Source organism: Pinus tabuliformis, chromosome J (assembly GCF_031772625.1).
Source record: "Pinus tabuliformis cultivar Carrire ecotype Pingquan chromosome J, CPIR1, whole genome shotgun sequence".
Classification (NCBI taxonomy): domain Eukaryota; kingdom Viridiplantae; phylum Streptophyta; class Pinopsida; order Pinales; family Pinaceae; genus Pinus; species Pinus tabuliformis.
Window position 1 is genome coordinate 701,230,432 of NC_142295.1, and position 16,311 is coordinate 701,246,742.

A 16,311-nucleotide genomic window follows, 5' to 3' on the forward strand; every position below is an offset into this window, starting at 1 on the left:
GACATTTAAGAAATATGTGCAATCATAAAGCATATATGGTACATTCTAATTTATTACATTATGATAAAACTGTCAATTGTCAATGCATAAACTATAAGTATCTAAATTTGCATCACATTTAGTCATGAATAATCACATAATGAAAATAGAAATATCCAAAATCAGCGACGAGAAATTTCTAATTTCTTGTCTCGTGCTTGATTGGGAGTCTCCTCCTACATAGTCGAACGACCTTAATGCTCTTGATTAAATACAAGTTTCATACCCTAGTACCCTACATTCTCTTGATTATTGGGAGTCTCCCCTGCATAGAGGGCTTGGTTCTCTTGATTAAATACAAGTTCCATACCCTAGTACATGATAAAATCCAATGGAAACATTGCAATCCCCCCAATCCTGAAATCCTGAAAAACAGATAAGTCTGCTGGATTTTGAGTGAGATCTAAAATTCTACTTTCTCCATATGAAATCCAATGAGGGCGAAACCACTCTCAAACATCCCGAGTCATTTCATGGTAATGTTAAAAATTTAAGTAAAAGGATGAAAATGAAAAATAAAGGAGAATATCACTTTTACTTTAAGAATTTAACATTACCATGAACTGCATATCAACACTAGGGCAAAAGTTCACTTTTATAACTTTAGACAGGCATCTAGAAGCAACTAGAAGTCACTAGGCTAACGTAAGAATAGATTAGAAAACAAATAAAATAAAATATTTAACATTACCATGAACTGCATATCAACACTAGGGCAAAAGTTCACTTTTATAACTTTAGACAGGCATCTAGAAGCAACTAGAAGTCACTAGGCTAACGTAAGAATAGATTAGAAAACAAATAAAATAAAATAAAAAACACAAGTAAATGCAGAAACATGGGCCGTATGGCCCTGAAACGCGTTTCAGGCCGTACTGGCCACTCGTGAAACGTGGCAGTACGGCCTGAAACGCGTTTCAGGGCCGTACCAAACGCGTTTCAGCGTTTCGTACCCGTTTCCATAAGGAAACGCCCTTCTGCCCCACATTTCCTGCAACATAGACGGTCAGTAATCTCAGCAAAGGCTCTTTATCTACAGATCCTGATCTGAATATTTCTGTGGGTTCAGTCCCTGTGGGATTCAAGAAAGAGGAAACAGTGTATTAACTGATACAGGAAATGGACTTGGTCAAGCAGAGATCTCAACCTTCCAACTAGGCCTAGGACAATGATATAAGCAAGCATGTGCTTTATGAAGTTTGTGGTTGCCAATGTTATGTAAATTTACAGAATCTACTCTAGTAATAATCATTTTAACAGTTTAGGAAGTAAAACCACAGAGCTTTACAGCCTGGAATCCATATGCAGGATAGAATAGATGTTTATTGGACTAATATCAGCTCTCAATTTTATATTATCTTGCTGACCAGTTTGGCTGCAGCTTCTTTTAATACAAACTACACCCGTTCTTGTTTAAAAAAAATTAAAAAATAAAATGAAAAATTGGCATTGGTAATGTAAAAGTGAAGAAAGAAAAGACCACAATAATAAAAAAAAAAATATTTAAAAAAAAAAAGATAAAGCATAAAGTAAACCAGCATAGATCTCTCTTAAACATTATCTATTTACTATTCAATTTGTTTTCAATCCCCTCTCGTTGCTTAATAGATCCTGGATTATCATGGACCTAAGCAGGTTATTTAATAATCCAACATACCTTTGCCATATTCAGCAAAATGGGACAATAGAATTAGGCTTAGAATGGTACAGATTTTTCTTTATTATTGTATTCTCACTTTAAGTGATTGTGTACTTAATAGCTGCACTAAAACCTAAATGATATCCACAAAATCCTCCTAGCCGGATATGTAGTCCATGCAATTGCACTGTATTCTGGAATCCTTTCTCTCTGTCTGCAGTGAAGAGCATATATCATTGAACCTTCTTGTGAGGAGAAAAAAGGCATGAAAATTACTTTTATTCGTATGAGACTATTAGTTACTATCAAGCATAGCGTTGATTTTATTCAGGCGTGAGCATATTTACTGTTAAGTATTTTTGTACATGGCATTCACGTTCCTTTTATGAAATTATCCATGATTCAAATAGTTTGTAACTTTGTATAGAGCTAGGATGATCAGTGCTAAAGTGCAATCATTGCACCAAGTAATATGTTGAATCGTGGTTCTGCTACTTCAGGTCTTCAAGAGGAAATGAAACAATCTGTGTGCACTGTGCGGATATGCAAGTAGGGTCCAGTACGTTTTGTTGGGAAGTTTCATGCTTGGATTTAAAACTTGACACCTCATCGGTTTATGTGTAGAGAAGGACACGTCACAAAATTACTGAAGTGCCATCTAGCTGATACCTCCTTAGCATACAAGCTGGCATACAAATTATGGAAGAGATTATCCCAAGATTCAACACCTTTGTCAACTTACCAAATCACTTGACACTGGGAGGCTCAATGATTTCAGCATGTCCTGAATTGGGCACTTCTAACACAAGATATGCCTACCAAATTCTAGAAACGAATAAAAATAGCATACCTTGAATATCAAAATTATAGGTTATCCTTTAATAATATAAATTTGATTGTAAATAAAGCCAACAGTTGTACACAACCGAACTGTCAATTTTTAAGAGAGGCACTATCTAATTATTGACCCTGACGTTGAATTATTTTTACTGCGATACTCTGAAATATCTGTTCAATATCCACAGACCCTAGCAATAAAGAAGTAAACATTTCTGGGAGGAGATCTGGACATGCTAAGAAATAATATACCACGGAAATAGTGATAAATATGAATGACACATACAGAAAGCTTTCCCAATTGAAATGAGTCCTTCCCTAAAAAGGAAAAATATGCCTAAACAACAAAATTCAATGTAGAACAGTACTTAAACACATACCTTATTCAGCTTTATACATATAAGGCCCTTACACAATTACATAATATCTTACTAAGCCTGAGTTGACAATTAATCTTTACACGTTACCTACTTGACGAACTAAAATTGAACTTAAGGTGGCTACGCAATAATCAATTACTAAATCCAACTTACCTTGGACGGTCATATGACCCTACTACACCCTCCATTAGCTGAATGGTATAAGAGAATTAGGCTTAGAATGGTTCAGGTTTCTCTCTTTATTGGTGTGCTCTCGCTTCTAACGGATTGTGTGCTTAACAGCCGATTACTGAAAGCTAAAAGATATCCACTTAATCCTCCGGGCCTGATCTGTAGTCCATGCCATTGCACCATATTCTGGAATCCTCTCATTCTCTGTCTACAATGACAAGCATAAATCATTGAACTGAGGGGGGAAGGCATGCAAATTACTTTCATTTATATAACGCAGTTATTTACCATCAAGTATGACGTTGGTTTTATTCAGAAGTTAGGACATTTTACTGAAGTATTTTTGTATGTGAAATTTATGTTTCTTTTGTGGGATTAGCAATGATCAATATTAAAATTCAATCACTGCACCAAATACTAAGTTAAATCATGGTTTTGCTACTTCAGGTCTTCAAGAGGAAATGCAACACTCTGTATGTCGATATGCAACAAGGGTCCTGTACATTTTGTGGGGAAGTTCCATGCTTGAGTTGAAACTTGACACCTCGTAGGTTTGTGTAGAGAAAAGTGAATTTTATGGAGAGATTCCTGTCAAAATTTAAAATTTAAATGCAATTTCAATTGCTGAAAACTGGCATACAAATTATGGAAGACATTATTTTAAGATTCAAGAGAAGACTGTCAATTTAACACAGCGTTATCCAAAGACTAGGAGGCCCAATGATTTCAGTGTATCCAGAATTGAGCACCTCTAACACAAGATATGCTTACCAAAATATACAAATCTATAAAAAATTGCATATCTTAAAAAGTCAAAAATTAGAGTTTATCCTTGAAATTAATTATACATATAGGCAAACTAATTATACATACAGGCAAACTAATTATACATACAGGCAAACTAATTTTCACTATGTTTCCTGGAACTGCTGTAAGTCAAAAACATAATAATATGTATTTTATTTTATTGAGATGCTCTCACTATCTCCATAAAAGGCTAGGTATTGGAAAGAACTTAACATTTAACTGATAACAAAAACCTTTCTTAAAACCACCCACCATTAATTAAAAGTCATATTTCTTAAAAGCAACCACCATACTTGATCTTGAGCGGAAGGGATAAATGGATTCCTCGAGTATGCATTAAAATATTGGTTTCAAGTCCGAATCCTTATCAAGTTCTTAAACCATACCCAAACCATTCACAGTATATTCCTCCCAATCAAACAAGCCCCTTCGAGTTAGACCTTGTACTTGAATGGGAATAGACCTCCGATTCACATTATTGAAATTCCATGAAGGATATCAGAGCAAGATGGTCTAGAAGCCAATACATTCAGTCGTTACAGATATCAGATTTGCAACGAACTGAATGATCAGACTTCGTAGGACAAACAGAGTCAACAGGCTAAAATAATCTCCTGTATGCGATTATCATTTTCCCTGTTTAAGCAATTCGGCATCAATTATCACAAACCTTCTCTTCCCCATATAAAATAATTAAAACATAAAAATGAATTTTGAAAAAATGGAGACACAGGAAATCGTAAGCTTAAAGCTGTCGCAGGATGGCAAAAGAGCTCTATGGGATCGAAGGAGCTAACTGCCAAATATTTACAGCATTTGAAGCAAAGAACACGAATTACAAAATTTCAGTGTCTACCTTCTATTAAATGAAAACGTTTTCATATAATGGAGGAAAAAAAATGATCATAAACAGCACATATCTTTGAATCTTGACCTGTGCTCTCAAGCTCTCAAACCTGCTGGCCAAGCTCATCTAAAGAGACGCGCGATCAAGCGCATTAGTCGCTCAACAGATCAGCAACCCAAAAAACTTGTCTTAGGAGCACATCCAATATCCGTTTCTCGTCCTGTTGTATGCCCAAGCCCAATGCCTTTGCGTTCTAACAGTCCCTATGCAAAAAATCATTAAGCTTGCACTGATAGGTTAATCATATTTTTCTCTCCAATTATACACCAGGAAAAATACCCAAGAGAGGCTCATGATGATATCTCCAACAACCTGTCTAGGCCAATCTCTCGCCAAATCCTCCACCCTTCTCGCAAAGTAAAACCTCCACAGAGCCATCAGAGTATGTAAAACAATGCAGCCTTTCGCAAAAAAGCTCTGGAACTCGCGATCCCTAACAAACGAAACCATAAACAGCATAATTCCTATAGAAAACAGAAGCATGCCTGCAAGGGAATCCGATGTCTGAATCAAAAGCTGATCGTGGGGAGTGGAACCCAGGAGTTTGCTGGCAGTCTCCTTCCCATGCCCGAAGATAGAAACTTCTCTCCAGAAGAACATCATGAGGGAACCAGAGACTACAGCAATTACTGACTGGAGCAGACAGATTAGAGTGAAGCAATAAGCCATTCTAACATGAATGGATACAAGGAGCCTGGATTTTCAAATTGATCACAGCCTATCCAATTCTCTATCACAATAAACCATTATTATTAGTTTTTTTCCCTCTCTAAATGACCCAAATCGTCCATTCAATTATCTTTCGGACCCATTACATCGAAAGCAGTTTCGTTCACACCGATCAAACACCCATGTCCCGTAAATAAGATTTCTTGATACCCAACTCTTCGGGGTCATGCATAAATCGTCAAAAACAGACTTGCTAAATTCCCATCAAATCAAGAATAACTAAGGAGAATAGACAAATTACACCCAAATCATGAAAACAGATTTCCTTCAAACCCACACTCATCAGAAGCATTGTCCCTTCATACTTTATCATGATTAAAAAAAGAATTCCTCCATGCCCACCTCATAAGAAGAAATTGAGAGAAAGGCACATAAGTCCCAAGATGATTCAACAGGTCCAGAATCCGCATAAGCAAGATCTCAATTGTATTTAAAAATATCAATTTGTGCTACTTGTCCGTGTTTCTTGTTAAAGCCGACTCAAATCCCTAGGGATAGAAGGGATGGCATCCACCCAATTGGCAACAGGCTTTAAATTTTGCCTGATTTTACAGCTTGGAAGTGAACACGCTGCAAAAAGAGTAGTTGTCTTGGATCCTGTGCAAGAATATCGACCGATTGATCACTGTTCCTCACCCATTCCATCGATATGTATCGATAAAACTATCTTATTAAATGTTTTAATACCCTACTACTATTACTGCTTAAATGTTTTAATACCCTACTACTATTACTGCTCCCTTTTTGTTCATCCTTTCGCATGTCATGGTCAAAGGTACGGTAAATTCTAGATCTTGAATCTTCTCGTATCGATACAGCTGTATTTCCCTCCACTCATATTCATGGCATGGTCAAAGAAATCCTAAATCTTCATGTGAATTCATACACCTGTATTGCCCTCTACCCATATTCATCAATTATGAGGAGAATGAAACGTTCCCAACTCGCCCTCTTTGCAAAGGCCAGCCCTCGCAGTCAGCTCGCCAATGTCAAAAGACCCACCCTATTTCCCACGTCTCAATCACTTCACTTATATATATGTATATAGAATTATGCTCGTATATATATATATAGATATATGCATTTAAATTAGTGTAATATAAGTTTTATCTAACTTTTATTTATATGTATGTAAGTTAGTGTATTACATTTAATTGTGACGTTGCTATGTGACGGATGCGAAATATTTTTTTCATTCAAGAGTAAGATTCAAATTTATTTTATGTTCATTGAAATATAGAAGAAATAAGTTAAACAAAATTTTACAGATTAATTTAAGATGTAAAGATGTATAAGAAAAATGTTCATCGAAATATAAAAGAAATAAGTTAAACAAAATTTACAGATTGACTTAAGATGTAAAGATGTATAAGAAAAATAAAAGTTTTTTTTTCTCAATTCAATTAGTTGATGTTCCTGTCGAATCGATATCAAATGATCTTTCGTTCTCCTAGAGGAGCATGCATAATGGCATGGACATTTTTGAATGAACTAGCTACTCACAAGTGAACTAATATTTTGAAATAATAGTTAGTAAAAAAAAATCTAGGAAGAAAAAATGACTAACTTCTATTAAGAATAAAAGTAGTTACATTGTTCATAGATTTAGTGCTTAATTTGTTGCCTAATGCCTTATGAACCAGTTACAAAAAGTCTTTCAATACTAAACGCATAATCACAAAAATACCTATGCTCAAAATTACAAAAAATTATAGATATGTTCATTCATACTTTTATAAAGGAGAGGAGCCAGAGATCTGCCTATGGGAACGAGGGATCCATGAAGGAGGAGACAAAATTGCCTGAGCAAAACTTGAAAGTTGTTGAAAAGACCTATGCTCGAGATTACAAAAAATTGCAAATTTGTTCATTCATACTTCTATAAAGGAGAGGAGCTAGAGATCTGCCTATGGGAACAGGGGATCCACAAAGGAGGAGTCTAAATCGCCTAAGAAAAACTTGAAAACTGCCGAAAAGACCTGCATAAAACATGAAGGCTACTAAAAAGACCTGCACAAGCCTAGGAAGGACCACAAACAGCATAGTTGAACTGGGGCATCATTTATCCAATAAGTATGAAGTCGGATTCCAACACCTGCCCCAAACGAGTAGACTAAAAATTTATGCATCCTGGGACCATATTCAAACCCTGTGTGGACAGATCATTTGCTTCTTGATTGTGATCACTAAGAACATGGGAGAAAGAAATTTGTTGAAATAAGCCCCTAATCACTATTCTCATGGTTTATGACAAATTTTATTTTTATTTTTTTAAAATAAAAAGTAGGAGGTTATTTATAGTCCTCGAGAAAGTATAGAAATTTAATATTCATAAAATTTGGACATCACATCCTACAATCAAGCTATATAGCCTATTTCTTTCTAATGGGCATAGATCTAGCCTCATCTCATGAAATGCAAAACCTAAAAGTCATGGGCAACTTTAAAAATACTATTCACCACCATTGCCAGCAAACAATCATAAATACTCGACTTTGAAGTCTATTTTGTTTGCATTAGACTCCTCCCTCTCTTCTCCTCGATAGCCTTTTTAACCCCAAGATCCAAGAATGGACTAGCAAATCATCAAATTAATAAGTCTCTCCTAAAAAATATGAGGATTTGAGTTATCAATGGATATAGATCCTTTTCCCCCAATGATAAGATGGATTATTAAACCTCCTAACCAACCCATCATACGTGTGTCATCCTAGAACTTTATGAAAGCCATGCATAAGACACCTTCTCCATCAACTTACTATACTCCATTAATTATTGTTTGGTGTTATATGCCCTTCCCACATTATTCCCTTGCTCAAGGTGGGATTTTGCATGCTCTAGTTGGTATGGCAATCCCGCCAATTCATTATGTTTCTTCATGGATCTCAATTAGCAAGGTATAGGTTGTTATTTGCCCTCGATTTCTCCTCATGATGTTATGGTATATTTGGCCTCGCTTACCTCTATATGGATTATGATTTGTCTTCCCTTCACTTTCAGCTATTCTAGTTCTCCTTGGCTTATGGTGTCAAGATGGCCCTTTGCAACCTCCTTGTAATTAAGTCAACCCTCTCCCACCTAGAGGATGAGATAATTGATATTTACTCCTCTTAAGCTATTAGTGGATGCCTGGAAAATATGGAATTCCTTCTAGGCACAATGATGGAAGTTTGGATCCGATACTGAGAATTTATTAGACAACTCTAGGACGAGATAGATACAGTTCACAACCTTCTCTTGAAACTCACCACTACATGACACCTCACTTCCACATGCAACCACTCTTGTGATAGTTTTGGGTCCTCTTCAATAAACACAACACATGGTGCCATTTCTGACATTAACACAAAACCCCTGATGAATCCTTTGCGCAACCTAAATTCATCTGTCATCCTCAACATCTAGGTCCTCAATAAATGTATTGCTTTTATTTTTCGATGTTTGGATTTTTTTTTCCTATTCTTTACTACAAGAATCTCTATAATCTTTTTCAGTTTTCTAGTCTATAAAAGGCTAGATAGAATTTTGGATTCATGCACATAGGTATGCTCTCTTTCAAAGATAGTTTTGAAATTTTTGTACTTATGTAGCATCCTTCTAAGTGTATTTTTGTTAAACTAATAAAAATAATAATAAATCTAGTTTTGAGGTCACAACCAGGCTAGACATTGAATTGGTGTATAAGGGCCCCTTGTTTGTGGGACAAGGGACCCACCTTTGAGCAACGATTTGACTGCTAAAGTTTGTGAAGATGTACATACTCTACCCCACCTACATTTGACCCAGTAACCTCTTAGGAGGAAATATATACTTAGCCATTAAGCTTACTCAAGTTGTACATGTAAAAATCCACCAATTCATATTTAAAAAAATATACCAATCACATCTCTAACGATGGAAAACATCCTCTACATTAAATTATAATTTAATGGTCGATAGAAAATAATATTCTAAATTCAAATTTTATCAATTGTTGCATGGCAACTTAGCCCCTGCCGAAAAAATAAAAAATATGTAATGGATAGTTAAATTTAATATCACTAAATATAAAAGTAAAGAGTAATCTTTGTTAGAAGATAATTAAAATAAGAAAAACATCATATATTCACAAAGTTTGTAAAGAAGAATTGAACCATTTATCCTAAAAGCAAAAGGAGAGTTAACATTTTTGAAAAGAAAATTCATATGAGTAGTTATCAATTGTAAATTAAGTATTGACACCACAATAACATATTATATTCATACCATTTTATATGTATTAGTTATTAATATTGTGCACTACAGAAAAAATAAAATAAATATATATCATATATTATGTTAATATCAAGTATATATAATATTGTCAATTGGATTTACCTTAGATGGTTGGGAGGAATGATTGTGATCCTCCCCATCTAAGTTCAAATACTACTAAGTGACATGATGAGCTTTGATGTAATGCACTGAAACGTGTATATTCCTCATATAAAATATTCACAAGATTAGGAGTATCAAATCAAAAAATAATTGACTTTTTGTTTATTTTTTTCTATTTCCAATTTAGTGCTACAATAGGACTTCAACTCTTTTTTACAATTCTTTTCATCAGTGAAATTATGGAAACGTAAAATTTTAATATATCACAATAATAATAATAATAATAATGAATAAATAGATAAATATTTATAATCAAAGCATAATTAATATTCCATGTTGGGGGTGTTAATGTGTTTAAAGAGGGGGCTTTGGAGGTTGTGCCCACCAACCCCAGACATGATGTGCATTAATGAAGGCGAGGCGCAACCAATGCCTTGCATGCAATTGCATGTAAACCCCCAGTTGACAATGATCATTATAAACCCAACAATTGAAGTTTTGAGAAATCGCTCATGGTGGTTTGAGGAGAGGCAAGGGTAAGTCCTTGACCCCCATGTGCATGCCTTCTGCTCCAGCTGGTAGTGTAAGGAGTTTTGTGTTTGGGCTTGGGGTTGTGATTGAAGTAGCGAAGACTAAGTTCACTAGCCTGTAAAGGTGTTGGTGGAAGCCATGGAGTTTCCTTGGAGGTGTGGTCTATGTTTGGATGATTGGAACCTTGGAATATGGTGGGATGGTTTGGGCTTCATTCACAACTCCTCCGCTAAAACTCAGGTCAATTACTCTCTTTACTGGTAATTGGTTTTAATTTTATTTATATGATAGGGTTTGAGGTGGTAGGTCCAATTTATTTGGGTTGTGAAGCTTTGTTTCAGTATTTTGGTTGGGGTTGGGGAGACTTGGAAGCCAAATCACTTCCTTTTCTCCAAGGTTTCTTTCATTTGGTTTCTCGAGTGTCTAAGAGTCTTATGTGTATGGGGTTCTCTGTTTTGTGTGAGCCTGAGTATTTGTTTAATAGTGTTGGGGAATGGGTCTCTACAGAGGCTATTGTGACCTTTTTTCAACACTTAGGTGCTTCATTCAAGTTTGAGGTTTGTATCACAAGCTTAAAGGATGATATAGTGAGTTGGAGCCCTGATTATATGGTGGATGTGCCTGGATTTATCTCCTTTTTTTTTGCAGGAAGAGGTATTTATAGTGGTTGTTCTAGGTGCGCACTCTCGGTCTTAGTCATGCCGCCAAGACAATGAATGCGATGTAGGTGAGGGGGAGGGGGCAATGGTCCATAGAGGCAGAGAGGAGCGGGGATTTTTGCTCATGACTTGGTTATCACTTACTTCAATGTAGTTTCATTAGAAACAATGAAGGAGATACACAATTTGGAGACTCAAGCTAGGGTGGAGAGGTAATCCCACTTATATTCAGAAATCTTGGAGGATATGTCAACTTGGGTTCCCAACCCGACACACTAGGTGCAAAAAGAAGCAATACTTGAACTCTCTGGACTTGCACTGGAAAATGAAGACATTGTTGGGTTTAGCCTTGAAAGACAAGAAAGTGGAGTGGTATAACATCTTTGTTACCTTGGAGGACATGAAAAGGATGCTTAGGAATCAATGTTTATGCTTGGACAGGGTTTATTCTCAATTTTCTCATGTGGAGGGGCATATTTCATGTGAATCTGATAGTGAATATCCTCTAGATCCACTAGGTTCAACCGCGAGGGTACCAACGACGATTTCGTCTTTAGATAACGATTAAAGTGCTCATTGGTTGGCTTTGTGGTTCTATGTCCTCTATGTTTTGGTTTCGCCTAGTCATAAGGGATTTTGACTTTACAATGTATTTAGTTTTTAGTAGTCTATGTAGTGGTTATGGTGAAGTTCTTTGTTTTGTGAATTTTATAACCAAGGTTGTATGGAAAAATGCAGACTTACTAGTGTCAAGAATAATGGCTTGAGAAGGATTAAAATCATTAGGGTGAAATCTGGAAAAACTATGTAATCCTATTTTTTTGGAAATACAAAGTATTAATTTACAACAAAAAAAAGTACAACTAATACAAAGTTAGTGATTCCCTAATGGGGGTGAAAAATGAGGCAGGGCAGGGGTTTGGGGGACAAGCCCGCCACCCCACCTCCTTAGAATTCATTTAAGAAGGGGGTAGTGTGGCCAACCCTCGACATGCAGAATCATGTGAAGTCCAGTGTCATCCATGAATATGAAACATTAACTTCCCATTCTCATCCTTGTTCAAAAATAGAGTCTTCTCCTGTGTATATGATCTTGCCCTATTTATCCCCCGCTACAGGTGGGATTTCTTGTACCTATTGATGTGGGAAAATTTTCACATGGCAGTGAATACATTTCTAGGGAACTTGTCCAGTTGAATTGCATGCTCTCTAGCCTATTTCTCGCTTTTGGGGGCCAAAGGTAGTTAGGGCTATTGTTGTAGTTATAATGATACATGGCACTCGGGTATGGTAAACTGGGACACTACATCTAGAAGATCCTATGTAGAGTGGAGATGCCTCTTTAGCTTCAGAATTTATGTGCACCTATGGCACCCTTCGGACCTAGCTTTCTTTTTGCAATTGGTTTCTGTGGCCCTGACTCTTCAGTTGCAATTGGAGTGGTTGGCGACTCTGACAACCTCAACAGTGGTAAAATATGTACCTTATACTCTACATTCTCGCCTTTCTAGAGCTTGTCACATGGTTTTAGTCTATGTTGGGAGCCATTGTGCATTGGTGGTTTCTGGTTAATTTACATGGAGGGCCTATCACAATAGTTTCCTTTACGTCTCATCAGTTGGCCTCCTTTTATTATACTGCCTCTCAATGGTAGCCACTTTTATTGGGCTCACTTGTTTGGGATCCCATCTCCCTTTTGGCTTAGTCCCTTAGCTTTGTGTACGTGCCTTGAGTTCCTCCTCTGTAAAGTTTGGTGCTTCTCACATGACTTTTCGTTTTATCCCTACCTGGCTATCATGCCTTGGTAGCACATGCACAACCTCCAAGGAGGGGGTGGTCATGGCCCTCAAGGTAGACCATGAGCCAAAGCTCAAGCTGAAGAGGCTGCAACTATATAACATGGCTATTCCATCACAATTTTGGTCTGAAATTCATCGCCTGGAAGCCTTATCTATTGTTGACCAGCAAGTATTTTCTGATTTACATTATTAATGAGGTTGCCCAATTGGTTCTTATTCCTAGTAATGCTAGAGGAAGAAGGAAACAATACCTCAAGTCGATCACATTGCATTGGCAATTGAAAACCACCTCGGACCAAATGTTGAAAGAAAAACGTGCAGAGTAATACAACGTTTTTGCAACTATGGAGGACATTAAATGTGCTCATTGGAATCAATGATATTGGTTGGAGTGTTTGGATGCTTGTTTAGCTCACCTAAAGAGACATCTTCAATGTGAGGAGAAACATACAACTCCCCCAGGCTCTAGCTCCAAAAATCTTGCTCAGGTGACTTCATTTGAATGATGTTTTTGCTATGTATTTATGTATTAGGTTGTTTAGTTTCTGTGTTTCAAATATGATAGTTTATTTCTAGAGGATGTTACTTTATGTTCAAAATGTATCACGAGTAGGTGAGCAATATATCTAGTTTCTAGGGCAGCAAATTGAGATCACCTGTGTCGAGCTTTATTCGACCATAAAAACTTTATGGGGTGTAATAATTTGAATTTTTAAGTAATACAAAATTAATTCGCAAAAAAATACAAATTTAACGATGATGAATGCACTGAAATAGTCTTTGCCTTAAAAAAAACGAATTTATATATAAAATACATGAAAAATGTGTATTTTTTTATTCTCTTATTTATAATAATAAAAATAAGTCCACCGGGTCTTAGATAGATGGTGATCGGGTACTCTGTCAAGACACTCCTTGATGTGAATTCACCGGTTCAATTCCCCGCCTCAATCAGGGTAATATATTGGACATTATGAAAATGTAGTCCCACCAAGCTTACAAAAAAAATTAATAAAAAAAGAAAAAAATAGTTATCCAATCATGTATATTAAATAATAATGTAATCGTTCGTAAAAAATAATATAAATTCAAATTGTAACGAGGGAAAGACTTGTATATCCCTAAGAAGGAAGATGTTTCATTTTTCTATGGACTTATTTGTAATGATCTCTTTTAATTAAGAGAGTTTATAATATTTTGCAAAATAAATTTTAATATTTTAAAAAATAATTCATTTTAGTGAAAGTTTATAATTATATATAGTTGGATCTCTCTCTGCTATCTTTCCCTCCATCTCTGTTGGCTTTTATCAGAGAAGAGGGGCTTTCTTAAACCACCATGAATGTGTTTCCCTCCTTAAAGGATAATCTTGTTGTATTATTTTACTAGCATATGATCCACTTCTTTTCTCAACACCATCTCAGCTTAACCTATGTTTTGTTGTCTCTCGTAACCATGACGCGAAAACAAGCATGTCGTTGTAGAGGAGGTGTGGGTCGAGGCATGATATGCGGTTCCAAGGTGCACTCCTGAGCTAAATCCTTGACACGAAGCCACCAATAACATACTTTTCCAGATATCCAAGAGGAAATTTGTGATGTTGAAGAGGAAATTTATCCGGAGAGACAATAAATTTTGGACTCAGAGGTCATGGAAGGGGTTGCTCCATGAGTGTTAGACAAAAGTAATTCATATGGATTTCAAAACAACTACCTTCATATGGTGGACCTCTATTGACATGTAAAGCTTTTCCTTGGTAAGGTTTTGGTGGATATGCGCCAAACTTGGGTCAATTTAATGCATAGGTTAGACAAGCTTAAGAATCTACTATTGGATGTCGAAGGGGGGTTGGCCAGACTTGAGATGGGTTTGCTCCTAGTTCTCCCATTCCACTGTCGTGCATGGTTGAGGAGCAACATATCAAATTGGACACTTTTATATCCTCCTAAGGCACACATTTTTCTTATAGTTTATGAAGTTTAAGTTAAGGATAATTATGTTAGTTCCACTAAGGAATTTATTCCCCATCTGAAGTGATTTTAATTTGCTTTAGACAATCCTCTTTGAACTTGTGGACTTTTAATGCCACTTTTTTACTAAATTCAACTGTTGGTTTCCTTATCTACAGGGTAGCAATATAACTTTTAGTTCTTTGGATAAGTCATGGTTTTTTCTATTCAACTTTGGTTTTATGGAATCAATACTCCTCTATCTTTGAAGTCAAAAACAAAAACTATCTTAAACGACATGATATAATTTTTTTAATTGTCTATAAAACATCTAACTTACACCAAAAAATCATGTAATAAATTGATATCATTTTTAATTTGGATTATTTATTACAATAATTATTGAAATGAATCTTTTTTATCCCAAAAAATTTATATCCTTTCATGCAATAAATATTTTTTTTAATGAATTAAATATTAATATAAAATATAAAATTTATTTATTTATAAATTAAATATTTTCTTATTTTTAATAAATTGAATATTAATATATAAAAATTAAAATTTTGTATTAATTTACTTAAATAAATTTATTTATTTATACACTATTTAATACCATTAAAATAAATGAAGGATGAAATAAAAAGTAAACTTCAATGTCATTAATTGAATTTTTAAATATAATTTCAAATTAGGTTTATTTATAATAAGATATAAAAATGTAGTCCTAAAATTGTTTCTGCTTAGGTAAGAGTTCGTCTTCCTCTGACGTTAGGAAATAGGTTAACGGCCCAAGACCTAGAGGCATCTAGCAAGAGTGAAATCTTACCCCCTTATGAACCATTAGCACGTAATGCCATGTGGTGTGGTTTTTTTCAATAACGTTGATGAGTTAGCCTACAGTAGCAGATAGAAGCCAAAGATTATTGTCCTCGGTGTTGGTTTGACAACTGAGTTATGATAGGTTTTCCCATTGTAAAAAAGATGTAAAAAAAGTAGGGTTAAGTATCGTTATCTCATCTAAATTTATTTTTTCTTTTCTTTTTTCAACAAAAGAGCTTCATTTCATTAGAGAGAAGATAACATATATATATCATTATGCCTTGGTCTTCCACTAGGGAAACTAGACTAGTGGTAGAACCACAACTTTTTTTGTATCCAAAAAGACTTTTTGAATGTGAAAACCAAAAATATTACACAACGTTTGTTACGCCTAAGACCAACTAAAACTAGAAAATCTAGATAACTAAAAATCTATCATAAAAGTAACCAATAGTGAGGTAGTTAGAATTCATCAACTTTCTTTTGGGGACTATGATTCATCTACAACAATGGGTTCCTTGTTGCTACCTAATGAGCAGTCTAGATCCAGAGGGAGGCTTAGGTGGGCTTCAATTCATTGAACATGCCCATCTCAATCTTGACCCATAATCTCTAGTTCATCTAGCATCATTAGGATCTCCTGACGAGCTTCATTTTTGTCAAGGAGAACTCTTCCAAGCAACATT

The 16,311-nt window shown here is 35.5% G+C and overlaps 1 protein-coding gene across 2 annotated transcripts; it reads right to left on the bottom strand.

Moving 5' to 3' along the window:
• Positions 1-2,834: 2,834 nt before the first annotated feature.
• LOC149228724 (uncharacterized) lies at positions 2,835-6,385 on the bottom strand. 2 transcript variants are annotated; one of them, XM_089378351.1, is made up of 2 exons: positions 4,808-6,385; positions 2,835-3,270 (listed from the first exon to the last, which is right to left on the bottom strand). In XM_089378351.1, the coding sequence occupies exon 1, from the start codon at positions 5,447-5,449 to the stop codon at positions 5,018-5,020; it is 432 nt and encodes a 143-aa protein (XP_089234477.1). In that variant the 5' UTR covers positions 5,450-6,385; the 3' UTR covers positions 2,835-3,270; positions 4,808-5,017. The 2 variants fall into 2 exon arrangements, with proteins under 2 accessions (XP_089234477.1, XP_089234475.1); XM_089378349.1 differs by having other exon boundaries at positions 2,835-3,274.
• Positions 6,386-16,311: the final 9,926 nt, after the last annotated feature.

Coding starts and splice junctions, on each gene's coding strand:
- LOC149228724 (XM_089378351.1), bottom strand. CDS start 5,449: ATGGCTTATTGCTTCACTCTAATCTGTCTGCTCCAGTCAGTAATTGCT.